The 26439-nt window shown below is 63.0% G+C and overlaps 8 protein-coding genes across 8 annotated transcripts; all 8 read left to right on the forward strand.

Moving 5' to 3' along the window:
• Positions 1 to 2804: 2804 nt before the first annotated feature.
• Positions 2805 to 3551, forward strand: LSCM1_07552 (uncharacterized protein; the record flags this gene model as incomplete). Its single annotated transcript, XM_067324919.1, has 1 exon — positions 2805 to 3551. The coding sequence occupies one exon, from the start codon at positions 2805 to 2807 to the stop codon at positions 3549 to 3551; it is 747 nt and encodes a 248-aa protein (XP_067180764.1).
• A 1246-nt stretch (positions 3552 to 4797) lies between these two features.
• On the forward strand, positions 4798 to 7383 carry LSCM1_07553 (uncharacterized protein; the record flags this gene model as incomplete). The annotated part of the gene is made up of 1 exon (XM_067324920.1): positions 4798 to 7383. One exon carries the CDS (start codon positions 4798 to 4800, stop codon positions 7381 to 7383), a length of 2586 nt encoding a protein of 861 aa, XP_067180765.1.
• Positions 7384 to 8491: 1108 nt separating this feature from the next.
• Positions 8492 to 11752, forward strand: LSCM1_07554 (uncharacterized protein; the record flags this gene model as incomplete). Its single annotated transcript, XM_067324921.1, has 1 exon — positions 8492 to 11752. One exon carries the CDS (start codon positions 8492 to 8494, stop codon positions 11750 to 11752), a length of 3261 nt encoding a protein of 1086 aa, XP_067180766.1.
• Positions 11753 to 12487: 735 nt separating this feature from the next.
• Positions 12488 to 13117, forward strand: LSCM1_07555 (uncharacterized protein; the record flags this gene model as incomplete). Its single annotated transcript, XM_067324922.1, has 1 exon — positions 12488 to 13117. The coding sequence occupies one exon, from the start codon at positions 12488 to 12490 to the stop codon at positions 13115 to 13117; it is 630 nt and encodes a 209-aa protein (XP_067180767.1).
• A 2987-nt stretch (positions 13118 to 16104) lies between these two features.
• LSCM1_07556 (uncharacterized protein) lies at positions 16105 to 19572 on the forward strand (the record flags this gene model as incomplete). The annotated part of the gene is made up of 1 exon (XM_067324923.1): positions 16105 to 19572. The coding sequence occupies one exon, from the start codon at positions 16105 to 16107 to the stop codon at positions 19570 to 19572; it is 3468 nt and encodes a 1155-aa protein (XP_067180768.1).
• Positions 19573 to 20468: 896 nt separating this feature from the next.
• Positions 20469 to 20732, forward strand: LSCM1_07557 (uncharacterized protein; the record flags this gene model as incomplete). Its single annotated transcript, XM_067324924.1, has 1 exon — positions 20469 to 20732. The coding sequence occupies one exon, from the start codon at positions 20469 to 20471 to the stop codon at positions 20730 to 20732; it is 264 nt and encodes an 87-aa protein (XP_067180769.1).
• Positions 20733 to 21762: 1030 nt separating this feature from the next.
• Positions 21763 to 22434, forward strand: LSCM1_07558 (uncharacterized protein; the record flags this gene model as incomplete). The annotated part of the gene is made up of 1 exon (XM_067324925.1): positions 21763 to 22434. One exon carries the CDS (start codon positions 21763 to 21765, stop codon positions 22432 to 22434), a length of 672 nt encoding a protein of 223 aa, XP_067180770.1.
• A 603-nt stretch (positions 22435 to 23037) lies between these two features.
• On the forward strand, positions 23038 to 24408 carry LSCM1_07559 (uncharacterized protein; the record flags this gene model as incomplete). The annotated part of the gene is made up of 1 exon (XM_067324926.1): positions 23038 to 24408. One exon carries the CDS (start codon positions 23038 to 23040, stop codon positions 24406 to 24408), a length of 1371 nt encoding a protein of 456 aa, XP_067180771.1.
• Between the last annotated feature and the right edge of the window lie 2031 nt (positions 24409 to 26439).

Consider the following 26439-nt stretch of genomic DNA (forward strand, 5'->3'; position numbering starts at 1 on the left):
GTGGCGATGGGCGAATTCGGCCGGCAGTGAGCCGGCGCACATGGGGGGAAGGGAGATCGGGTGTGCGTCGCAGCGATGACGGAACGGGTCGCCTTCCGACCCCTCGTCTTGCCCCCGAAGCCTATCCACCACACCCGCACGCTTCTTCTCATCTGAACGGCCCCTACACGCATCCGCACTTTCCTCCTCCTTTCGCAGCATTCGATAAAGTGTTGGTGTGCAGGTTAGTGCGTGGGCGAGTGGTTTCGCCGTAGTGTCGTGGCTCTGTCATCGCACGCTCTCCTCGATCACGAGGCATGCTGTCCAACATACACCTGAGCGCATATATATATATATATACATAGATATATATATACATTCGGATGCACTCGTGGATGTGCGCGTCGTGTGGCGCACCAAGTTTCCCACGGAATGGTGAGCTCGCCTTCGCGGATGCTGTTACGAATTGCGTGTCTGCTCGCCCTCTTTTTCTTTTCTTGTGTTGTTGGCTGCTTTCACCCCTCCCTCCTCCCCCTCTTTCTCTCTCTCTGTGTGTCTGTCTCTCTGTTCATATTGTCGTTGGTCTGTGTCCGTCTTTGCTTGTGAAGTTTTCGCCTTCCTCTCCCCTGCTTGCCTCAATTCATCATCACGGCCGTCGCTCTCTTCACCCCTCCCCCTCCGTCTTACTCGCGAATGTCTTTCCGCATTGCCTTCTTTGCCCATCCTCTCTGACTTGGACACTCCTCCAGCATCAGCGACCTGCTTCTGTAGGCATCGACTCACCCGTTTGCGGAGCTCCCCCACCCCCCACGCTGTGGGCAGAGGGTGCATTGTCGGCAAATATCAGGTCAGGAGCGGCCGCGGCGCTTCCGCGCAGTTGTATAGGCATGAGTGCAGTAACAGCATTATCGGCGGCTTCAGGCTGCAGTCCCCTTCCCCCTCCCTCCTCCTTCTCTCTTTGCCTGCCGTGATCTTGCTGAGTGTGAGAACAACGGAGCTGCGACGTGTTTCGCTGCGAAGGCGCAGAGAAGCGTGTGCGGCCGCTGTGACAGAATCACGCTCCCCCCCGCACACATACACATCATCCTCACTACGGCGCTCAGCACGCGCCCTGTCGCAGCGGACGATGGCATCATGCGCCCCATGGGAGCACAAGAATCAGGTCAGCCGTGTCAGCGGAACCAACGCGGAACGCACCAGTAAAGTGACTTGCCACCCGTCTCAGACGCCGGGCTGACATTATCTCCGCCCTCCCCCCCTCTTCTCCCCAAGCCAGCGAGATACGATGCCGTGCACTGCAACAGCTGTTGTACGGCGATCACCAGCCCACACTCCACATCAGAGGAATGCGAATGCTGAGCTTACGGGGCGCCCGGAGACGCCGCCCCCCCCCCTGACGAGCAGCTCGCGGGGCACCGGCGCGTGTTGTGCACTCCTGCAAAGGCGGGCGGCTCTCAGTGACGGCACGGAGCGCAGGTGCTGTGGTGCATGCGACTGCGCTGGCAGTGTGGCCGATCCGGCGCTGCGCCCCATGCGCCGCTGTGGTCGTGCGCGCAGTGACGCGATGGCGCACGTCTCGCTTGCGCTGCATCGGCCTCCGCCCTCTCTCTGGCTGCCCTCCGCTGCCCCCCCCCACGCCCTCCAGGGCGACAAGCGCTAAGCCGTCGGTGCGCCAGCATGGCGTATACTGCATCCAAGCACGACATCTGGATGCCGTGAGCGCAGGAGCGGCAGACGAGCAAGGTGCGAAGAGGCACATACCAGTCAGCTATGCAGTGCATGGATGCGAAGCATGTGGCATCTTTTTTCGTCCGGCCGGGTGCACTGCGGCGGCGCAGGCGCCTGGAGCGTGGCGCGCGCCCGCCGAATCACACCACCGAGCCCTCCACACTCCGGTGTGAGGATCCCCCGCAGCGCATAAAGGAATGCGGCGGCCCGAATCTGGCCGGCTTCGCGCTTGCGCACTTGCGGCGCGCGCTCAGTCCTACATCCTACTGCCCGCATGACAGAGGCCAGCACATCGGCCCTCGAGCAGGGCGCTGGACGCGGCCCGCCTGCATCCAGGAGTGCTGTCCACCCGAGTCTGGCCGGCGCCGATCATGCAGCAGGTGCGCAAAGAAGAGGTTTGGAAAGGCAAACAGAGCCGGCGATGGCGCGTGGCGTGATTCGGCGGCAGACGGCTCGTCCGCGATGGCCAGGATCCTGCGGCGGTACAGCAGGGAGGGGAGGGTGGGGGCAGGTGAGCTGCGGTGGCGCGCGTGGGCTGTGGCTGGCTTGCTCGTGGCGGTGGGGCCGGGGCACGCTGTGAGGAGTTGTTTGTTACTTTTGCCGGGTGCAGTGTATTGCTGCTGAATTCTTTGCCGTGTGTGTTGCAACGCTGCGTTTCTTCTTACCCCTCCCCCTCCTCGCGCCCCCGCCCGTCTGTCCGTATCGGCGTCCCCCCCCCCACACACACACACGCACACGGCTCCGTACCACTGTACACAGATTCTTCTCTCGAATCAGTTCTCTAGGGAAAGGTGGCGAGGGCGGGGGGGCGTATGTGCTGCGTGGAGCGCCCATGGCGTGAATTGGAGGCACATGTGCGCGTGTGCGTGTGTCCTTCCTGGTCGTGTGGCGATGATACCGCGGCGGGGCAGCGAACCGGGTCAAGGCATCGGCGGCAGCCCCGGTGCTTCTCCCTTGCGCCTCATCTGATTATGCACACCTTTGCCGGTGCGCCTCACACTGACACACTCTGTCCTCCTCTTACCCTTTCTCGATTCTCGTGATAGCAGAGGGCACACACGCCAGCAAAGACGATTGGTCCACCTCATCACATCATCATGGTGCGTGTGGGGGCGAAGCGTGAGCGTCCTTGCATGCTCGTCCTCCACGTCAGCTTGCGTGTCACTGCGGTGCTCGCAGCGAAAGGGCCCGAAGAAACATATGAGGGCGTTGGCCCCTCAGCCTCTCTGCGAGGGTCGCTCATGTGGAGGACACCGGACACTGCGACGGTATACGCGAAGGCGGTCGTTCACAGTGTGCGTGCATACTGGCAGCTGCTTGGTGGGGTGCGCTATGCTGGCTCCGATGCCCTGACCCTCGTCAGCGCTGTCTGGTCAGGCATTGACGCAGCGGCGCCTGAAGCGAAAATGGTAGCGCAAGCGGGAGAGTGTGCTGGGGATGCTTCACAGTTGGTCTACCCTTCCACGAGCACTAATCTACCCGCCGCCATGCGCTCGAAGCAGCAGCGACAGGTGCGCGGAAGTGCAACCCAACGGCGCAGCGGCGTGCTACGCTGTGCCGTGCGTCTTGCGCGCTCGGTCTACGGAGACGCGGGCGCCGTGTATCTGCTGCGGGCCGCGTGCGCGTGTGTGACTCAGGCAACGGTAGCGATGCCGGTGTCGCTAATGGTCGATAATGACGGTGGCGCGCCGGCGGTGACGGATGCGTCGAAGAACAGCGCTCAAAGGAAACGTCGCGGACGCGCAGAGGATGATGATGTGGGAGATGCGATAGAGCAGGCCTGCCACGCAGCTGTGCGTGTTGTGCGTGTGGAGCACGTTTTGCCGTCGCGCCAGCGGCGTTGAGAAACTAGCGCGATTTTCTTCCAGGGCAAGTCGATACATTCCACCGAAGCGTGGCATGCCTCGGCTGCCACGATAGCATGCGCTGACAAAAGGCGCGCTACGGGGACTGAGGGGAAAGAGCGCGGGAGAGGGGGGAGGGACGCACAGAAAGATTCGTTTCCGGCGAAAAAAAGGGACCGAGTGAGGTGTGTGTGCAAAGCTGTATGTGCCAACGCGTGAGGTAAGGGCTGGCGAATAGAGGGAAGAGGGGGAGGCGGCAGTAAGCCGACGCCACAGCATCACGCCCCGTCTGCATTCTCCTCACACCACCGCTACTCGCTGAAGGCTCCTCTTCTCCTGCATGCATAAGTGGCTCGATGTTGCCCTTCACACACACACACACTCTGCCCCCTTCTTCACCCCCCTGGTACCCACCCACCCTCCCTCTACCTTGACCTGTACGAACACACGTGTATGTGACTGTGTGCCCTGGCGTCGCCTTGTCCTCTCACCATCACGCACGCACTCACTGCCACATGGCCCTTTCAGGGGTACACTGTCTGCTGCTGTTTACGGGGGTGATATTCTTGAAAGCGTTGGTATCCACATCAACGCAGCATCCCACCTCCGCCGTTGACGCGCACCCGCACACGCCTGAACGAGGGAGGTGGGGGGAAGGCGCACGAAGCCATCACAATCCGCCCTTCGCCGCCATATCCATGCATGCATGCGTATTGTCTGCCCGATTTCCGCCCCCCTTCCTCCTCCTCCTCCCCTCCCCCTCCGCCACACTTAAAGCTCACCTCTGACCTCTGCTTCGCTTCGTTTCTTCGTCTCTTTCCTCCGGTGATTCTCTGCCTCTGTTTTTGCGCGATCAGCGTTTGGCGTCTCGCGGGTGTGAGCCGCAGAAGTCAGCTCAGGTTACCTATTCCACCACCTCCTCCACCCTTTCACTCGGTTCTATTCTCTGTGGCTCTATATATATATATGTGTGTGTGTCTGTCTGTCTGTAGAAGTCGCCATCCTTTGGTGCTTTCGCTTTCCTCGGGAGCGGTGAGGGGTGGGCGTGGACAGAATCTGGACGCAGGTGGGGCGCACACGTCCCTCGCACATCGACTGGGGCCGACACCCGGAAAGCACACTGAGCCGCTGCCCCCCTTTTTTGGCCGCGACCCCCTGTGCCGGGAGTCCCTCCTCTGTATGCCTTTGGCTCTCCTCGCTGTTTGTCTTCTTAGCTGCACCCCCGGCGTGTCGCTCTCCGCCACGCATGAGCTTCTTAGCGCGAGAATTCAAGGAACTGGAGGCGACGAGCCAGCTCCCGCCGTCCATCCCGCCGCAACATGTTGCACCGTCCACAGTACTCTTACCCGCTACCGTCGGTAAGATGCCCCCGCAGCTGGCCGTCATGGCTGCTGTTGCTCGACCTGCCTGTGCTGGCGGCGTGGCAGTGGCGATGCCGCAGTTGAGCACGTCTGTCGCGAGCGAATGGGCAGCGACATCCCCACAGGCGTCTACGCTGATGGGCATGGCGCCGGTGCTGGGGCTCAGTCCTTTTTCGGCGCCTCTGGTGCTCAACGGCAGTGCCACATCGCAGGTCACTAGCGATGGCTACCTGGGCGCCCGTGCGGGTCGCGGCTGCAGCATGAAAGAAGATCCGGCGCCTGCCCCCCTCGCCTCAGCCTCCTCTGCGGCAACGGCGCGCCTGTCGCACAGCACGGCGGAAAGCTTGCGCATGGTAAACAACACATCAGCGCATCACTGCCATCCCGAAGAAACGACGTCTATGCTGGCCACAGATATCACAGTGGGCAGCGGCAGCTGGCAGAGCAGCCGCTCAGACGCCTGCTTGAACACGAGCCCGAGTTGCTCGACACTCTCAGCACACTTCCAGCAACCGTGCCGAGCGTGTGACGCACCTTCGACGTGCGTCAAGACGCACGTGCTCGACCCCAGCAGCCCCAGCGCACCGGGTGTTGGTGGAACGGCGATGCGAGTTGGGCTTATGCACCACCACACGTCATCCTTCCCTGCCTTTTCAGAAGGCGCGCACGCCTTCCCCCCTCTCGCCACCGTCGTGGAGACGACGAGGGCATCGGCAGCAGCCCCGGCGATTCCGACAAGGTCCGCATCACACGGGCAGCTCGGCATCGGGCGTCCCTCGAGCGTCCCCAAGGATGGTGCTCCTCGCCAGGCGCCAGACCAGCCGCGGCCAATGCCGCAGACGCCTCTTTCCTCCACCACCGGCACCGCCTCGGCAGCCTCTCAGACGAAAGTGCGGGTGCAGCCGTCAATGCAAGAGGGAGTGATGACGGTGGTGCCCGCGACCCCGAGGGGCGGCAGTGGGGCGCCGTCATCGAACGCCACCGTCGCACCACCGCCATCGCCATGTCACTATGGATCTGCGGCAAACTGCTCCACCAATGCGGTCGGCGAGGAATCGAGCGACGGTGAGAGTCGACGAGGAAGCCACACCTCAGCCACCGCGGCTGAAACAGCGCGGCCAGCCGCGTTTGCCCTGAGTCGGCCTGCCCCCTCCCCCGTATCTCCAACCACGGCCACGCCGCCGTCGCCGCCGAGCGGGTGCCTCAGCAGCACCGCAAGGAGCATCAGCAGTCGCAACGGAAACGGCGTGCCCAACTACCCCAACAACTCGAGCACAGGCCGCACGTCAAGCGCCATTGCCTTCGTTCCGATCGGGGTGCAGCCAGCCTTTACCACAACGGCGCCCTCTTTCTTCTCGAGCAGCGCGTGCCGATCACCCGCTCACGCAGCCGTCAGCGTCAGCGAACCTGCGGCCACCTCCCTCCCCATGGCAGCCGTGGCGCCCCACCAAGACCGCTTCCCCTCCTTCGCCGCACTCCCCACGTCCTCTGTGCCGAGAAAGGTCGATCTTGAGCAGCCACTCCACGCCTCTGGTCGCCCGCAAGAGCCGGTGGCGCCACCTGCACAACCGCACCTCGCCTCACTCACAACCCACCCACTACCGCGCCCGGCGTATTGGTCGCTCCCACACGCACCGGCGGGGGCCATGACAGTGATCCTCGCAGCACCTGAGGTAGGTTGGCACCCCCTGACAGAAGGAGTAGCGACCACGCCAGCGAGCTGCGCTGGCGCCGCCATATCTGGCCCGTGCGACCAGAACTTCCTCGCTGGCTTTGACGCTCGGAGTACAGGGACGCCCCCTTTGGAGAGCTGCTCGTCTCCCTCCTCAATCGCAGCGTCGCGTGCCGTGTCGCCCAGCATGTTGACCTCGTCGCCAGCGCCATCGGTGACATTGGAGGCACAGCGTGCGAGCTGTGGCCGTGGTGCTACGCCAATGCCGGCTGGACAGACGCACAGGAACGCGCTTGTTCACGGCGGTGGTGGCGTCGGCGGTCGGGGCGTATCAGCAGCCCACGCGGGCGTCATGGCGCGTGGAAGCGGCTACGGTCTTGGCCTTCCCCTCTCCTACTCGCAGCCGCAGCTCCTTTGCACGTTAGTGCCCCTCGACGACACGGAGAGCGTGTGCGCCATCTGCTTAGAGGGTCAAACATCGAAGACCGCCATGACGGGGCCAGCAGAAAGCACAGCGCTGTCGCCGCCACCCATGCAGACGCCGCGCGCGGCGGAGGAATCCACCCAGGAGAGTGACAGCACCGTAGGGGGGATGAGCGATATGGCAACCGCCGACGACGGCACCATCGACGAAGAGGCCGAGCACGCGACCAAGCGGGGTGTCAAGCCCGGCTCCTGCCTCCTCTCGCTTCCTTGCGGCCACTGCTACCACCAAAACTGCGTGCAGCGGTGGCTGATGGAGTCGCAGAGATGTCCCATGTGCCGTCGAGATCTTACCCGCGACGCCACCATCAACTAACCAGAGGGGAGGGGAGGGGGGGCAGTGTGAACAACGGTTCAGAGAGGGATGCACCGAAAGAGATCGCAGCGACACGTCCATCGGACACGCAAATCCCTCTTGCTGCCTCCGCACTAGCCGTAGATGAGGGCTGCGGGCAACGGCGATCATCGAATGACACTCAGCCAGCCCACTCCACCACCCCACCACCACTATCACCATCACCATCGCAGCCCACAAAAACGCACACACACTTGAAAGAACACCCGTGCGATCCTCCATTCTTCTGTGTGTCGCATGCGCTCTCGTACCCTTCTTCCACCTCCCCCCTCCTCCCCCCTTCCCCCTCCTGGCCATTCATTCGCCCCGCCTCCACCCTCGCGGTCTGTGCGCAGGGGAGGCAAGAAGAAGCTCTGCAGCTCAAGGCCGCGGGCAGCGATAGATGTCCCGGTGGCGGTGGCGGCAACAGCAGCATGCGCAGCAGCATATGGAATGAGCGCTGCTTGGGAACACGACAGAGGAGGCAGCAGGGGAGTTGGGCCTCTGAGCGGTAGCGGAGGAGCCGCCATGGGTGTATGGGGAACCAGAGACGAATGCTCACGAAGTGAACTCGCGCCTGTTTGTGTGTGGGTGTGGGTGTGGGTGGTGGGGGGGGTGGAAGCACCTGCTCTGCACCCGCTATCCCTCCCCCTTCGCGGTGATGACTCTTCTCTCTACGCCTCGGGGTTCGGTGTACTTGATGCGCAAGTAGAGAAGCACCAGAGGCGGTCCCTTGCCAGCCAGCTCCTGCGACTCACGCTATCTCTCGCTATCATTGCTGTGCTTGCTCTTCACCTCAAGTGGTTGCACCCTGACGATATGCACTCATCACAGTGGCATGCACTCCTCGCACAAAACGAAGGCAGCGTGCCCGGATGCGCCTCTACCCCCTCCCCCATCCTCCTCCTCCTCTCTCTCTCCCTCTCCGGGCGCTGTCGCATCTTATTTCTTTGAGCTGTTGCGGGGTCTCTGTTTCCTCATTGAAGAGGGTGTGAGCGCCTGCCCTCCTTATCGGCGCGCTGCCAACGTCCCCACTTCCCCTCATCCCAAGCCGTCAGACGCCACACAAGAGTGCACTGAAGACGTCGTCATGCAGTCCGTTGGCCGACTACCGGCGTCACGGGCGATGCCCTTCGTGATGCTTTGGCGCTCTGCCGCGCATCGCCGCCACGCCGCCGCCTCGTGTGCCGTGAGGGATAAGCGGGCTCGCAGTGGTAGCGCCCTCATATGCGCAAGGCGCTCTGTCCTCATCCTGACGCGGGTGCGCCGAATGAGCGGCACCCGCGACAACGCCGGCACAATGATGGAGAGCTCTACAGAGGATGAGTTGTGCACGGCTGCCTACTTTTATAGCACTCCCTCACACCACGACGACACGGCTAGTGACCACTACCCGCCCTCGGGAGCTGACCAACCCGCCGCACCTCGAGTCCCATCGCCACCACTACCGCCACCAATCCCCGCTTCCACAGTCTCAGATGCTGAGGCGACTGCAGAGAAGCGGGCTGCGCTCCACGAGTGCCAGCGTGAGTTGGACGAAGCCGATTCCGAGCTCCTTGCCGCCGCTCGCGGGCTTCCACAGCCGTTCTCGCACCCATCTGTCGGCGCAGTGGATGAAGCGGCACCTGAAGCTAAAGACGCCCCGCACAGCAGCGGCACGTGCACAAGCCGACTTCCATGCAGCTCGCCGCCGCTCGCATCCTCTGAAGATGCCGCTGAGCTTGCCATGGAACTGGCACAAGAGGAAGCCGCTCTGCAGATGGATTGGGGTGTTCCACCGGCGCGTGATTGGGCGCAGGCAGAGCACCAGACGAGTGCAGATCGCGGTATACAAGAGGGCGGCGATGGGCTCGAGTTCGGGAGCGACCCCGAGCGCGATGAACAGTTGCTCGCCTTCCTGAAGGGCCGCGACGTGCGGCTGCTAAACACGCCAGACACGGAGACGCAACCGCTCATCCTTCCTGATCGGAGCGGTCACGTGGAGGTGAACGCACAGCTGTCACTGCATCGCTGTGAGCGCGAGAACGAAGAGTCTGTTGCGGCTGCAAGGGAAACACGCAGCAGCATGGCGGTGTCACCGCCGGCAGTCGTGCACCTCCTTCACCGGCACAGCTATCTCGCGAAGCAAGATCGGCTGTACCTTGGTGCCTGCACGCCGCCAGAAGCGCAGCTGAGGCCACCTGATGCCATGCGGGCGGCTTCACTAGCGGCGGATACACAGCTCCGTGGCTCCTGCATCCTCGTCGTCTTCTCCACCACAGACCTGCGGGCGCACGACAACCATCTATTGGCATTCGCGTCGGTGCGCGCCCGGGCGGCCGCCGCGGAGACGGGCATGCCGGTCTCCGTCATGGCCGTTTGTGTGCTCGACTACCGCACGTTCGCGCAGCCGAGCATTGTCGGCGGCTTCTTCCGCCAGAGCCCTCAGCGGGCGCAGTTCCTGATCGACACGGTCGCAGCGCTGCGGCGCAAGTTGGAGGACACGCTACATGTGCCCCTCCTCGTTCGCTGCGGTCGGCCAGAGGAGCACGTGCCGCGCTTAGCTGTGGAGCTGGGGGCCACAGATGTTTTCATGACGACTCAGTACGCCCCCCACGAGCGGCGCGTGCAGGCGTTGATGGTGCGTCGACTCCAGGCAGGTATATGGGTCTCTCGTGAGGAGGTAGCTGATGAGGCCGTGACGGCGGGTGCAGTCGAGCAAGGGGCGCCTGAAGTCGCGCGTGGCGCACACTGTGACTCCCAAGTGGAGGAAGACGATCCACTGGTCGCCGTTGTGGAGCACGGCAGCAGCGGTGTCGGTGGCCAGCACCCGTACCACCGCGGCAGCAGCTTGCCCCCGCACTGCCGCACGACTACGGCTCCGCCGGCGGTGCACCGTGTCTGGCAATCAACCCTAGTGCACCTCGACGATCTACCCACACCGTTGGCGGCCATGAAAGAGGGCGAGCGCTGGTACCACGACGACGTCACGGTGGCTACGATTCGGCCGACCGAGCCGTACGACAAGGCGACCGCGCAGCTGGCGGAGCTGCCTCTTACCTGGCAAGCAGCGCTCCTGCTTCCTACGGAAGCCGAGCGATGCAGGCAAGCGGGGCCGTCCATACTTCGGGGAGCGCTGCCGCGGCTCGAGGACCTCGGCTACAGCGCCGCCGCCGCCCGCGGGGTGGACTTCGCCTTCCAGGAAGTGATCGCCACTCAGTCGTCTCACCCGGTCGCCGGCGAGGACGCAGCACTGGCACGCTTGCAGGAATGGCTGGAGCAAGGCGGGGTCACGTCGCTGCTGCGCTACGGACGCGAGCGGCGCACGAACACGAAGATGTACTCGCAGAAGCTGGCACGGGTGTCACCGTACATCGCTCTCGGTGCTCTGTCCCCACGCAAGTACTACGAAGTGCTTCGGAGGTTTGCGCATGCGAACCTGCGCGACGGCTTTGTGCAGCAGCAGTTCCGCGAAGCGTTGCTGCGGCTCTCTCGGCGGGATTACTGGCATTGGATGGGCCTGCGCTTCGGCGACCGGCTCTTCCTCTCCTATGGGCCGCACCCCGAGTACACGGACGACGTCCCCGACTGGCGTCACGACCGCAAGGTGGTGCAGCGGTGGTGCGATGGGCTGACCGGCATCCCCTTTGCAGATGCCGCGATGCGCGAGCTGGTGGGGACGGGCTTTGTCGCGCATGAAGGGCGGCAGGCCCTGGCGTGGTTGCTCACGCGTGGCTACGGGCAAGACTGGCGTCTCGGCGCCGAATGGATGGAGCGCTGCTCCCTCGACTACGACCCATTCGTCTGCTACGGAAACTATGCGTACAGCTGCGGGCTTATGCTTGACGACTTCGGCGAGCCTGTCCGCAACGTGCACTACCTCGCCCATCAGCATGACCAGACAGGCATTTACGTCAAGAAATGGCTGCCGCAGCTGTCAAAGGTGCCGCCGGTGTACGTGCATCGCCCACACGTGCTGACGGCGCGCATGCAGGCGATGCACGGCGTGTACCTCGGCAAGAATTACCCCTACCCGCTAAAGCTGTGGCAGGGGGCGCAGCGCAGTCTGTCCGCCGCGGAGCTCACGGCATACTACCCGCAGGGCATAGCGAACGGCCCTGGGTACGCGGAGGCTCTGCGCTGCGGCAGCGCTGTGATGCAGCCCGAGGAGTACAGTGCCGCTGTGTCTCCAGCGTATGTGCGGCAGCAGGAATGGGCGACAATGCTGCCAGCCTCCGCCTTTTCGGGCATGGAGGACGGCGACGAGGCGGCGCACTTTTCCCTCACGGAGGCGGCAGGCCCGCGGAAGTCTGCCCCGCCTGCAGCCGAAGCAGTAGCAGCGGAGCTCATGCCGCAGAGGGTCGTGGCGTAGACGTCAGCGGCGGCGGGGCGCCCTTCGAAGATATGCGCTCGCGTAGTGGTTCAGGGAGGGCGCAGGAGAGCAACCGTGCGCGTGCGTGTGGGTGTGCCGCGACCCTCTTGGGCAGTTTTCCCGCTGCCCCACCATCACTATCGCCACCACCCTCCTTCCCAATACCCACCAACTTGTCCGTCGCCCTTACGGCTCTATCACACACGCGCGACGAGAGAAAGAGAGAGAGACGGGGGAGGGGAGGTCGTCTGGCGTGGGGTGTATGGGCAATGCGGAAGAAATGGGAGAGAGAGGGGAACTTTGTTTCACAGCTAAGCGGAAGAGGACAGCGAAGGTGTCCCGTATCGCCTTCGCAAATGGCAGCGTGGGCACCGCAGAGGGGCGGAGTGGGCTTGGGCACCACGCGCATTGGTGTTTGTGGAATACTCACGATAGGTGCGTCTCTAAAGCGTGGCTGCTGCTGCTGCTGCCCGCACGTTATGTCCACAACGAGAGCGGGAGTCGGCGCGTGGCTCTCAAGCGCTGCAGCGGCCTGCGCCTCCTACACTGCACTGCTCCCTCCACTATTCCTCCTCCCCCCTTTCCCTCTCTCCATGGTTGCCTTGCGCTGTTGTTGTTGCTTTTTCCCACGCAGATGCCCACACTTAGGCTGGTAGACAGGCTTACCGCGCTCCTTGCCCGCTCCACTGTACTCTGCGCACTCTCTCCACAGCTTCTGCTCTCTGCTGTTACCTCATGTCCTTCACGGCCGCTGCGCCATCTACAGGCCCCTCCCCCTACCCGAATGCGTTGCAGAGCCGGCAGACCACTGCCGAGCAGCGCCACATCGCCGCTGCTGCCGTGCACTCTTACAGGTGTACCCTCGAGCAGGAAAAGCTTCTTCTCGAGGAGGAAGCGCTACTTAGCGAGGAGGAAGCAAAGCGGCTTCAGCGCCGCATCGACGATCAGGCTGACGCCAACGCAACTGCCGCACAATTTCGTGACCGCGCTTGCGAAGTCGTCGCGAGCGTGCAGGATGATGATCGCCAGGAGGGAAACTGTGCCATCGACATTTTTCACGCGGCGTGCGACGGTGACGTAGTGGCCCTCGACGCATGCCTACAAAGTGCAGTGAGCATCAACGGCATCGGGCAGCCAGACCCGGCGCGCTACAACGGCGTTCAGCTGAAGCAGCGGTGGCTCTTTCGCGCGCCACCGCTTGTTTTCGCAGCTGCCTTCGGGCGTGAAGAGGCGGTGCGCTTTCTGCTGGCACATGGGGCAGACCCACAAGTGGCGTCCACGACAGGCTTGCGTGCGCGGGACTATGCGGCGCAGCGCGGCTACGACTGCATTGCCCAAATGCTAAGCAGCCGCACGCTGCGCTGACAGAGAAGTCGGCACTGGTGGCAGAGGCTCAATGAACCGTCGATCCATGTACAGTAGTCTGTATCACCGCAGTACTGCATGTGTGGTGTACTGTGAGCGATCTCTCTGGAGAAGGAGAGAAGGGGAGAGGGGAGAGGGGAGGGGAGAACGCACCCTCCGGCCCACGCACCCCGCGTAGGCTCAGCCATGCTGCTTTTCTTTGTGTGTGTGTGTGTGTGTCGTGCCGCTCCCCTCCACCGTCCGGTGTGCAGCGGCGGCGTACGTTTTGGGTATACGGCGGGAGAGAGGCTCACGCGTGCCCCGCACAGAAACGTTTGATATCCATCTCTGCACGTCTATTGGTGTGCGTGTAGGTGTATGCTTGAGAGGGACAGGGAGCTGCGTGTCTGCGCCCGCACACAAAAAAGGCGCGCCGCGGACTCGCCGACTCCCCCGGCCTCCCCTTTTCCCTTGCCGTCCTCTGGTGTATTCTCTCGAGAGCGCAACAAAGCGTCGTAAGTGGCGGGTGCCGTTCCACAGACACGCCGTTTGTGGAGCAGTGATCCTCCGCTGGCTCGGTTTGGGGGACACCGCGAGATTTTGGCTCCCGGTGTGGCTTGCTGATGCGCAGCACACGGGTGAGAGGAGGGGGGGCTTGTGACTCCCTGCGGCTGTGACACCTCTCGCATCGCTCCGCTTCTGCATCCGCTTCCGTTCTCCCTCTGTCAAGGCCGGAGCCGGGGCCATGGCGTAGGCGGAAGGGTGCATGAAGAGACCTATCACCTGCATCGTAAGTGGTTGCGCATCGTCGACGCAGGCAGTGGACACGTATTGAGCAGAGTCTCTTATCCGTGGGAAGAGTGGAACGTTCCGCGCACAGTTTTCCACCCTCCCTCGCGCCACCGTCGACTCCTGCGTCTCCGAGCAGAGGCTGCAGAATGTCTATCCGGCTCGGCGTCCGCGTATACCAGTGCAACAGCACGCTTGCAGCATGTGATGTGTAGATGGCCAATATTCGTCCCTCACCCCTCCCCTCTTCTCTACCCGGACGCTGCGGCACTTCCTGCCCTTCTGGCAGGGGCTGTACCCAAACCTCACTGCATCCCTCCCTCACCACACGGGGGAAGAAGAGAGGGCGATTGAGAAGGGCGACGCATCACTCTCTGTTGCCCGATTTTGTTTCTCCTCCCCTCACCCTCCGACACCAACCACCACCATCAGCACCCCTCTCGGGAGCCGCTGGGCATCTTCTGTTCGGTCGCAGCGCTTCGTTTCCAGCAGCGGCTGAGTGCTTTGAAGCTACACCCACCTCAGTTTGAGGTGCCTCTCTCGCTCGCGCCCACCCCCGCCTCACTTGCTTCCCACCTTCTCTTCCCTTTCGCTGGGCTGCCGTCGTCACACGCAGTCGAAGAAGAGGCAGATAAATACAGCAGAGAAGCTCAAGCCAAAGAAGCCGCGGCGACAGCAGACGAGGCGACTGCTTGTGTGTCCGAGAGAGACGAGAGAGAGGCGAGAGACGAGGCGATAGCAAAACGCCCTTTTCCGCCGCGCGCTCTCGCTGCCTTTCCGTTCCCATTTCTTCTCGACATTCCCCGCCCCCCCCCTTGGCAGCGAGCCTGAAGGTGCGTATGTATATCAAGCGAACCGAACTTGTCCCCCCCTCCCCTCCCTTCCACTCCCCTTTGCTGTCGCCATCGCAGCATCCTTCCATCTCTGCTCCCTCTCTCTCCGTGCTGCGGCGGCTGCGGCTGCTCCCGTGTCATCTGCCTCACACTCCTATCATCGAGGGCGAAGCCGAGAAGCAAGAGTACAGCACGCACCGTCACCTTCCCTCACCCCCCACACACACACACAAGCACAGTCACCATCACTGACTGCTCTGCATCGCTATTCTCTGCAATTCGCACCCCCTCCCTCCCTCTCTCGCTCTCTCCATTTTGACCTCTCCACACAGTCAGCGGTGCTTTCGCCTCCTCCTCCTCCCCTTTCCCCCCAGCGCCTCTTGCCGGGGGGAGGGGCGTTGCTGCATGGCCTCTTTCCCATTATTTTTCCCATTTCTTTTGCTCGGATAGCCACCGCACGCGCGCACGGGCTTCTCTGTGCCGCGTATCCCCGAGGAGGTCAGGCGCACCTCGCATTCTGCGCCACTCCTCCCCAGTGTGGCCGGCACAGTCGCGTGCTACGCAGCTTCCCCGGTGTAGGACTTGGTGTACTTGAAGCGATTCCGCGCATACTCACCCTCCGATTTTGCTTTTCTAATATCCTTTTGTTGTTGCTGTTGTGGCGTGCCTGCCATCATCATTTGGCGATCTCTTTATTCATTTATTTATATATATATATATATATTTATTTATTTACTCGGCCCCTCTGACCCCGTAAGTTGTTGGCATCTCTCCCCTCTACCCCGGCGCCACTCTCTTCTTCTTTTTTCGTTTGTGTGTGTGTGTGTGTGTCTTCCCCTCCCTTCCACCTCTCCCCTTCCCCCCCCGCTCATCACATTGCCTGTCCGTGTGTCGGCTTGGTGCTGCTGCTCTGGTCGCCGCCGCCTTCGGTGCCGATTACTTCTCGTTTTTCACCCGCACTCCTCTCGCCCCAAGCCGGCACAAAGGGGCACAGCAGCCGCCCTCAATCAGACTCTCTACTCCTCTCTAGGCAACGGCACCACTGCTTGGTCACGCGTTACCATGCACCTACGCAAATCACGCGGCTGCCGAACAATGGAGAGATCGCAGTACTCCTACCACGAGAGCGGCAGGGCGTTCAGCGCCGCGCATGCGGCCAGCCTGCCACCGCAGCGGCACGAGGCGCCCGGGGTTTCATCCCCTTCGCCAACACATCTTCAGCCGGCGGAGGGGGATGCCACAGAGAACTCCGCCGTATGGGGTCAAGAGGGCTTTCAACGTCTCAGCGGCGGCAGTAGCCAGTTGCCAGTTGCCTCGCAGGCGCAGTCGCGGCAGCCGCCGGTTGCTCTGACCCCCCCGACGAGTCGCTTGAACGGGCACGGTCCCATGCGCAACCCGCGGCTTTGCACCGAGGAGCGCGTCGGACCTGCGGCTGTGCGCGAAGCGTTTGGGGCTGACTGCACGCCTGCCTACCCGGGCGCGCTTCCCACATCTGGCGCTGTCACCTTGCCTACGCCTACCTTGCCGCTCGACTCGGTGCCGCAGGAGCACCGGCTGTCGTGCGTAAACATCAACGGCATCCCCGGTGACAGCTTTGGGCAGCCTTGCCCCCTCGCCCCACCCACAGTCGAGCCGCCCAATCCCTCACGCCTGACGCCACCGCCACCGCCACCGTCTGCGGCTGAGGCAGTCAGTGAAGGCTCTCCGCCCGCGTCGTCTGGCGCTTGCACAGAGATGCTGTCGCCGCAGCGGAGCCGCCTCACGCACATACACGCCTCATCGAGAGGGCCAGTTTTCGTCGCGGCCGGCACGGGTGCCCGCGCACCCGCTGGTTGTCAGTACAGCCGGACGCATAGCGATGGCAGCACTCCAGGGTGGGCCGTCGGCTTCAACGGAGCCATGGATGTGAACGCAGAGGCGGTAGTACCCACGCAACCTCCCCCGCAGCTGCGGCCGGCGGAAGTAGCCCAGCCCACTTCCGTCGAGCGTGTCGTCTCCACGACGGCGGCAGAAGCGGCAATGAGGACAGGCACACCTTCAACTGCCCGGAAGTGGGCCCGCTCGCAGAGCAGCATGAACTCCGCCACCATCATCTCAGGCGGTCCTCTCAAGCTGGCGGAGCAGATTTTGATAGAGGGAAGCATGGAAGGAAGCGACAGCCCCAACCGAAGCTTTGTCGAGTCATCGTCACCCACGCTGGAGGGTGAACTGGTCCCCGAAGTCGCGGAGGCATGCCACGCATTCCTTCACCACCTGCCCGAACGGTGGGCCCGCTCCGTTATTCGTGCGGTAACGCTCCAGACAGCCACCCTGCAAGTACCGCAGCGTCTCCTGCGCGCGCCCATCATCTTTGAAGCCTACGCAGAGTTGAAGGGAGAGGTGGTGGCTACGGCTGCCGGCGCTGCTAGGTCCACGGCAAGCAGCCTCGATCGATTGAGGAGGAGTTGCTCCGCCTCCGCTTTACCGCCTCAGCCCTGCTCTCCCGCGGTGGGCCATCCGTCGCTGTCACTGCTGCAGGGCGTGGACCTGCAGCGGTTGCTGACAGTGGCGCCGGCACTGCTGCGCTATCGCTTTCAAAGCGCGCGTACAGCCAAGGTTGGCGAGCTGCGCGCCGGGTTCCGCGCCAATGCGCAGACGGCGGCTCGTACTGAGGCATCCATCAACCGATATGCATACGTGCCACACGTTCAGCGCGACGTGCACTTTGGTGCGATGGTGGCGCAAGGTGTCATACGTATGATGTCGCCGGGGCCGCGGCTTCTAGGCTTGGCCAAGGGCAGCGGCTACTGCCCTTTCCGCAGCTGCGGCGACGGGGATCAGTACAGCACGCCCCTGCGGTTGCCGCCGGTGTCGACCGCCAATACGTCGTTGGCTGTCCCAGCCCCAACAGTCACTTACTCCACTGTATCCTTCGAGGGGCTCCCCTCGATATTCCTGAAGGACCGTTATGATGTCTCTCACTCCGAGAGCGTCGCCACCCGCCTCGGTAGCGCTGCGCAAGGCGGTGCGGGCGGCAGTCACAACTTCCGCAACAGCAGTCACCGTCGACGTCACATCAGCCCCTTCTTCGAGCGCGAGTTCGTAGCGATCCTCGCAAGTGGGCAGGAGGACGCGGCTTTCTATGCCACGACGATGGCGCCAGAATTTATGGTCGGCCTTCCGTCCTTCCTCAAGCACCCGGAGCGGGCGATACCGCTCAGCATTGCCGCCTCGCTCCACCACTTGTACACTGCTGTCTCCGTAGAGGTGTTCCTGCGCGCGTACGCCGCGATGGCTGTCAAGCACGCAACGGAAACGAGCAGCAGCGGTAAGGGCGCCGGCCCGGCCGCAGCGAGAGCAGCAGGCAGCCAACGAATGAATACGTCGTCGCCGTTGCGGCTGGCCACTGCCATTCCGCTGGGCGAGAGCGGCGACGGGGCAACCGCCTCACTCGCCGGCGCCTCAGACGCTCATTCCTCGGCAGCTACGCCGCTGCCGCCGCGCGGGCCGGCGCTCGAACTCGGCATGGCGTACGTGCGCAACACAATTATCTGCAGCGCCAGCACGCCCGGCATGGAGTCGTACATCGTTTTTCTACACCAAATCGTCTATCCCAAGTCGCAGGGCGGTGACAGCAGCAGCAACCACAGCACAAACGGGCGGCATGGTGCCGCATCAGCACCGCCGTCGCCACCACCACTGCCGTGCCGTGCAGTGCTGCAGCTATCCGAAGAGGCGAAGGGGAGCATGGCACCGCCTGCGATGCCGTCGTCTGCAACAGTGGGCGACCGCGCAAGTAGCCCTGGTACTTTCGACCTACCGACCATCAAGCACGCAGCGGTGGAGCTGACACAGCTGGTCGCGTGGGTGCAGGATGAGCGCTCGCATGACCCGAGGCATGGGCAGCCGTTCCTGTGCAACCTTACCTTTGTCCCGACGTACATTTCAGCTATTGCGGCGCCGACGCCGAGAAGCCTTTGCCAGCCGCTTCCGACTGTGGAGCCGGAGGACGCGAATGTCTTTCCCTGTGCCGTCGTGTTGGCCACACTGGACATGTGGAAGGCGCTGCCGCCCCCGGAGGTGTCGGACCTCCTGCGCGTCTGCTTCCTTCTCGACCGGCATGCGCAGCGGGTCATGGAGCTCGAGTCGCCCGACGAGGCCACGGAGGAGATGATGAACGCGGCGGCTGCCCAGGCCTCCACCGTGGAGGTTAGCAGGTCGGGCAGCAGCGGCCCACACGGGGCCGCCATAACCGCAATCCCCTTTCCCAACCCGCGGCTGAGAGAGCACGTCGCCACCGCCGTGGCGGCGGAGGTGCGCTCCTACCTCGAGGGGATCCCCATCTTTGATCAGGGCAACGTGCCGCAGCATGCGCAACAGCAACGGCAGCAGCGTCTTCATGGATTCTTTATAGCCCGTCTGCGCTACTACGAAGACCTGAATGAGCGCCACAGCAAGACCGAGGAAGAATTGCAGCGCAAAGTACTGCAGCGGATGGCGCGCGAGCGTGCAAGCCCGACAGCGCCGTCGCCACAACCGGCACGCACCTCAGCAAGCCCATCACAGCCCTCGACGCCGCCACCGCCCACCTGCGACGTGTACAAGGTGGCAACCAAGTCCATATGCGACGCGCTTGCCGCAGTGCTGGCAGTTGAGGCGGCCGTGAGCAGCCGCTGCAATAGCCATGGCCGCGCTAGGGCCGTGGCAGCACAGGGCCCTTTGTGGATGCGCACAGCATCGCAGCAGTCGTACAGCTCCTTCGCCGACACTCCCGATACTTCGAGCTGTGGTGACGATATTGCTGCAGCTGCAGCGGCGACCACCGCATCTATCGTAGTGCTTCTCGTCCCCCAGCGCGATGTAAGACGTTGCTAAGAGCAGAGGGCACAGGTGCTCGGCATACGCGCGCATGCATGGATGAAGAGTAAGGCTCCGCCTCGTAGGGAGCTGCCTGGCCTTGGCTGGTGTAGGAGGGGGATGCCTATGTCTAAGGTGGATGTACGATTGGGCGTGGACGCCCTATCGGTGCATCATTCGCTAAGTGCATCGCTCCCCTCCTTCGAGCAAGACGTGGAAAAAAGGTTCTGATGAGCTCTCGATGGGATTTCATGTCACAGCGTGCAGCTCTCGTCTTGAGTGGTGCCACCATTGGGGTGTGCACGCACATATAGCGGTGCGTCGCGGTGGATACAATGCTGGGAGACAGGGGGGTCGCCGGCCTCCAAGAAAAGACGTTTACCATCGCCTCCTCCTTCCCCCCCCCACTCTCCCCAACTGGAGAAAGTGGGGGGGGGGGGCAGGAAGGATGAGGGGGGAGGCCCAAGACTCCTCCAGACGCGGCCCAGCCGAGTTCCCGCCCACCGCCACCGATCACTGGCCGCACGTCATGACTGCATTCGTCTCTCTCTTTCTTTCTCCTCGGCTTATCCTCGCCTGGACCCTCTCCTAACGGCGGCACGCCTGCGGCTGGCGCCCTCCCCCTCGAAGGAGAGCGCTTCACAGGCACCGTCTTCTCACGCTCCCCTTCTCGGCGAGGGAGGCAACGAAGGGAAGGGGAATAGAAACCGGCACGTAACGTGAGCACCACGAGTGAAGCGACGAGGGCATCGTATTGGCAGGCAAATTCTGTTGGCCCCACACACAAAAAAAAAACGAAGACACTCGCTGCAGCCTTGCCGCTGTAGGACACACGAACTGACCGAAGAACGCGTGAAGTGGGGAAGGGGGGGCAGAGAGGAGTCTCGCGCAGTGGAAACAAAAGGAGCCCCAGCATGGAGGGCAACTTTTACGTTTCAGACGTGGTCATTGACCGCGAGCTGAAGTCCAAGTACGGCATGGCGTATGCCAAGTGCCCCAACGAGACGAAGCGTTACGGGCAGTGCGTCGAAGCCGGTCAGATCAACCGAAACCTGCAGCGCGATAGTTGCGCCAAGGAACGCCATGCACTCCGCGCGTGCGTCTCGAGGCACCTTCGCGATTGCGCTGCTGGCAGCACGGCTTCGTCTGCCGCTCACATTGGGGAACAGAATCAGTGATGAAGCGGTAGCGAAACGGCGTAGAGCGCCAACGCCAAGACAAGCACGTGGGAATGCGGCATCCCCACGTGCCTGTGTCGGCTACGGCGGTGGGCGAAAGTGACCTTTCATGGGCAACCGGGAAGGAAGGCGGGAGGGCGTCGTATGCATCTGTTCGTACAGGGGTCTATGGGGGTGTGTCGTCGATTGAGGCGGCCCGGTGACCGCATCGTCCCGTCAGTTTCTCCCAACGAGGAAAGAAGTCTGCAGAGCGCCTGTGGGAAAAAATGTTTTCGCCTGGAAGCGCGCTAAGCAGGGCAGAGCACGTGCGGTGTGGAGATGCACACTACCGTCACGGCGCGCTGTCGTGCATCGCCCCGGGCGCGAGAAAATACAACCGAAATGTTGCGGCCGTCTTCCCTCTTCGAGCGATGGGGAGGAGGACGGGCGACTCGGGCGCGTTGCCTCCCGTACCTGCGTTCTATCTCATCTTTCTCTCATTGCTGCAGTGGCGTAAAGGTGGGCGTTGGTCCGTCACTTCAAGCCTTGACGCAGTCCCCTTCTCCCCTTCCCATCTACTTCTATCGCCCTGTGTGTGTGTGCGTAAGCTTGTTTCCTCGTGCGTGCGTAGCAACGGCATGTACAAGCCATCTTATATACCAGAAGAGAGCTCGTGCCGCCATCAACATCAGAGAGGCAGCGAGTAGTTGAGAGGTAGGTCTAGGGGTTGTGCGCCCGGGTGCCCGCATGGTTCTACCGCACCCACCACCACCTTTCTTCGAGGGGAGTGCCCCCGTTCTTTTCCCCCAGGCTCGATAGGCCTGCGGCGGTGCCTCCCGGCACATTATTCGAGGTGAGCTTCATGGCGTGTCGCCCCCCTCTTAGCTGCAACGGCCTCCTTTCTGCCCGCAGCTGCTCCTCTACTCTCTGCAGGACGTCAGCCATATCACGTAGCCTTATTTGTGCTCCAGGACGGTCATGTGCAAGCGTCATCTCCGTCTCCCTATGGAGTCTTCAGCGGCGCACGATGGTGTACTCGACCTTCGACGCCATGTGTCGTAAGAAGTCCGCCGGCCGTAGCCGCGTCGATGTAGGCACAAGGGCGACAGACGCGCGCCCTCTGCGTGCTGGCGCGTCCTCGTCGACCTCCACGCGCCCGCTGCAGTCTTCCGCGGAGCGCCGGAAGGAAGCGAAGATGACTTTCCCCAAGACACTAAAAAGCGGCCGCCCGGCGCAGCAGAACACTATCTCACAGCAGCTCTTCTACGCGAAATCAGCCAACGCGGCAGATATGGCGCGCCAGCAACAAATGGACCGCGAGTACACGCAGCAGATGCGTGAGCTGCAAGCCAAAAGAGGCGCAGCTGATCGCCGCTTCTTTCAGCGCATGACAGACTACCGCGACATTCAGGATGGCGACCCGTACGCGTCCGTCTTTGGGGAATCCGGTGGGACGCAGCGGCTGCGCACCGCCGCGTGGCAGCGGCAGTTCGAGAAGGAGAACGAAAGCGTCGAGCTGCCGTACGAGCGCACCAATGTGCTCGCGCGTCTCGCGCCGAACTGGTTCGTGCGGTACTTTGTGGATCTGCGCGACAGCGGCGGGGCGGACCACCTGTATTTCCTGTGGGTGTGTGCCTTTTCCTCCGTGTCGCTGCTGTGGCTTGTTGGCTACCTCTTCTACACCGCGCCTAGCAGGGCACGGCCGACAAGCGAGATTCGCTAAGGACGCCCGCGAGCGCTGTGTCAGGAGCTTTGGCGTATCGTACGGAAGACAGTTATCCGCCGTGGTCTCATGTCGGGAGGGGGAGGCAGGGGGCAAGCGCGTAGGCGCAGCCGTGCAGTAAAACGGCGTGTCGCCATCTCACAAGCCATCGACGACACCATGTGACGCTCTCGTACGCGGCGGAGACTCGGACAGGAGCGGGGAAAGAGGGGAAGGGGGTGGGGAGACACCGCACATGCCTCGCGGCTTCTGATGTCCGCGGCCACCACCACCACCTCCCCACGCCGCTCCCGCACCGCTTCCCCCACCAGCAACGCGACCGCAGAGAGGTGGAGGTGATTTTTCGGAGGGAGGAGCGAAAGAAAGAGCCCTCTCCCCCTCAAGCAAAGAAAAAAAGGGGGGCACGCATGACAGAAGACGGAGGCGTGAGGGACGCGTGGGTGGCCTCTTCCGAGACATGCAGCGGGCTGCGAGCAAAATTTATTCTTCCTGTTGAACTGTCGACCCTTCCCTCCCCCGCTCTTACCGCACAAGCACGCACCATCATCTACGGCTGTCATCTCTCTTCTCACTTCTCGCTAGTTATCACCTAATATTTCTGTCATGCCTGCCACCTACGCGCTAGCGAGGGATTGTCAGTTGCTGCGCAGCGATGTTGAGGGCGTGCTGTCGCTCGCTGCCCGGCTTCTCCACACGACCGCGGCGGCGTCGTCTGCCAACGGCATGGCTAGTGCCCCCCCGTCGTCGTCGACGTCGGCCGCCTCGTTCGTTGGGCCTGTCGTTGGGGCCATCCTGACAGATGCCCACGTCCGCTCACTTCTTCTGAACACACTGGTGCGTGTCCTCGTGCCGGCGCGGCGGCAGAAGGCACTGCTTGACGACAACAAGTACGTGCAAGCCGCCAATGTGGCGGCACTTCAACAGCAGAGCAGCAACGGCCCAAGGTCGGCCAACTCAGCTCACGGCGGATCGGGCGTGTCGCAGCGCTACCGTGTAGGGCGTGTTGTTGGTGTCGTATCAAAGCCAGGAGTGAAGGTGCCGGAGCCAGGACATGGCGGCAGTGCCCCTGCAACCGGCGCCGCTTTTGCGGCCGCAGCTGCTGAAGAAGGTCAGCGGTGGCTGCTAGCCGTCTACATAGGCGAGTGCGTCGAGCCGTTTGCAGTGTCGGCCATCGCAGCAGACGCCTTCACAGAGGCAGAGCACCGCATCTTTGTGGAGTCCGCGCTGTCGACAAACAGAGAGGACGGCAGCCGTCGTGCGAGCGTGTTGCCGAGTCAGCAGCCCGCGCTACTCTCTTCCGAGACAGCAGCCACCGTGCAGGAGAGCATTAAAGACATCCGTCTAGCACTACAGGTCATGCAGGCGGCGGACAAGACAGCAGCGGCGGCGGTTGTGGAGACGGCCACGGCGCTGCTCACGCAGCGTGCCAGTGGTGTGAAGCGGCCACACGATGCGTCAGACGACGATGGAGATAGCAAGAGGCGCAGGGAGGCGGCATCAGCCAGAGAGGACAGTGACGGGCTCGGCAGGTTCTTTGGTAACGGCGCCTCATCCCAAGCTGCACGCATGGCCCGCCTCACCGAGGATGTGGCGGTGCGTGGCGCGCAGCTTCAGCAGCTCCGTCAACTGCTCCAACAGAAGGAACAGGAAGTCAAGACGACGCTTCAGAAGCAGCAACAGCAGGATGCGCGGCACCGCAGCGAGATCGATGTGTGGCGCGCCAAGGTGGAGGAGCAGAGCCGCACGCATGAGCGGGTTGCAAAGGAGTCTCGGGAGTCGCTAGAGCAGCGAGACCGACTCCTCGAGGAGGCGAACGCCAAGCTGCGCCGGCTCGCCGGCATGGCCAGCAAGTACAAGCAGGTTGTCGACACCGTAGCCGCGCTGCTGCAACGCAGCAGCAACGAAGAAGGGGGCGGCACAGTCATGACACCAGACGACATTCTGTCAGCGCTGAAAGCTAAACGGTCTCTGTAGCGGCCCACCAAAGGAGGCCCCCACCCCCACCCTCCCTTCTGGGGTGAGGGATGCGCCTCTGTCCGTGTGTCTCGAGTCTCGTGCCTGCATCAATCGTACCATTGAGCTGAACACGGAAGGAGCAGATGCAGTAGAGGACAGTGGTGCGAGGAGGAGGAGGATGGCGGTGGTGGACGGGGGTGAGCCTCCCGCTGTCAATGGTCGATCCTCTCTCTCTCCTCCGTCGGATGCACGTGTGTGTATGTGTGTGCCGCGCTAGATCCCATCGGCGTGCGTATCGGTTACTCCGAAAGCTGAGAGCAGAGAGACCCAAGTTTCATCCGCCAACATTTTCCACTTCACACTTGCGGCTATCGGTCGGGAAGGGGAGTGGCTCCACAGGCGCTGCGTGTGCGCCGTAATGGTGCACCCGCATCTCGAGGAGGGCGAGAAACGTTCCCTTCCTCACTATACCCCCTCCCCCTCTGCCCCCCTCCCAACGGAGGCATTCGTCGCTGCCTCTTCCTCCACCACCGCCCCTGCCCCCTTCCGCTGGCGGCGTGCGCAACGAGCTCCGAGTAGGGATGTGTGCCCTTTCCCTCTTCGGTGGTGATACTGCAGAGCCATCACCCCATCCCCGCCCCCAATGTGGAGGGACCGCCTCATACGTATGAGGCGGTCCCTCCACATTGGGGGCGGGGATGGGGTGAGGTTGGCGGCGCCGCGTTCGGTGTTCGGGCGGACCGAGTAGCGGCAGCCGCCTGCGTCTTTTCTCCTCCTCTCTGTCCCTGAGCTCTTCCTCCCTCCCTCCCCCCATCCGTGAAACAGAAGGGGAAAAGGCTGGCGCGCAAGACCTCTGCGTGGGTGCGCAGAGTACGAGGAGGCGGGGAGAAGAGGGAGTGCTGCGTACCACTGCGGTGCTTCTGTGCGCCTGTACAGCTGCAGACTCCATCCCCGTGACCTCCTCCCCCCCTCCTATGCCTCCCTCTCGCTCTCTCTCGTGTGGCCACGTTAGCACTGCAGTGTAACGCGCTGCCATCTGGCGTACTTGATGGCACAAGTCCGCAGCTCACTCCCGACAAGTGCTCCTAGGCCGCCGCCTCCCTCCCCCGCCCCCTTTTCCTTTCCGGCGGTGAGCACACACCCGCCAGCAGCACTCGCCAAAGTGTCCGTCGCGCACCGCTTCACAAGCCGCAAGTCACGGCAGCGCGCGCGTGGGCCCGAAGCGTGTCAGCTGCACGTCTCACAGCTGCAGCCTGACGGCACCAGGGCAGAGCAGCCGGTGTCGGCGCTCGAGACAAACGCCATCCCCTCCCCAGACTTCCCCCTTTTCCTTTCTTTCCTCTTTCCTCAGTTCCTTTCGCAAAACATTAGCAGCAGTGGTGGTGCGGCACTGCCATCCACTCGCGTAGATGGTCCGAGCCGTGAAAGGTCGTCTCCATGCCAGCATCCCACTCCGAATCGCACACGGCGCTGCCACCAGCCGGTGCTGATGGTGGCGCCGCCTCCTCGCTCGCTCTTGACGCCTCTGCCGCTGCGGCGGCATTGGCAGGAGGCTCGTCCAGCTGCGGGAGCAGCGCCTCCATTGCCGTCTTCCTCTTCGCTAAGGAAAAGTTGCTCTTCCGCTACCCCGACACGGACCCCTTTCTCGTCAATGTACTTGCACAAGGCTCTTCCGCAGCGTTGTCTTCGGCCACGGCAGGGGGACCGGCGGCCGCCGCCGCAGCAGCAGCAGCAGCGGCCGCGGCAGCTGATGCATCGAGCAAGAAGGCGTCGGGCGAAAGCAATGCCTCTTCCGCCCCCAGCCCCGCACAAGCAGCGCCGTCGTCGCGTGACCGTCAGTGCGGTCGTGGATCGCACCCCGAGCAAGCAACGAAAGGAGGCGGCAGCGGCAATGGCAGTGGTGGCACTCACCGAGACCCGGATGAGGCCGGCAACGCACAGACGCCCACGTCGACCATGGGCGGCGGCAGTCGTCTGAAAAAGTCACCCCACGTGAACCTTTCGACGCTGACGACGACGGATGCCAGGGATGGCCACCCCCACGGGGCC

Source organism: Leishmania martiniquensis, chromosome 9, assembly GCF_017916325.1.
Source record: "Leishmania martiniquensis isolate LSCM1 chromosome 9, whole genome shotgun sequence".
Taxonomy (NCBI): Eukaryota; Euglenozoa; class Kinetoplastea; order Trypanosomatida; family Trypanosomatidae; genus Leishmania; species Leishmania martiniquensis.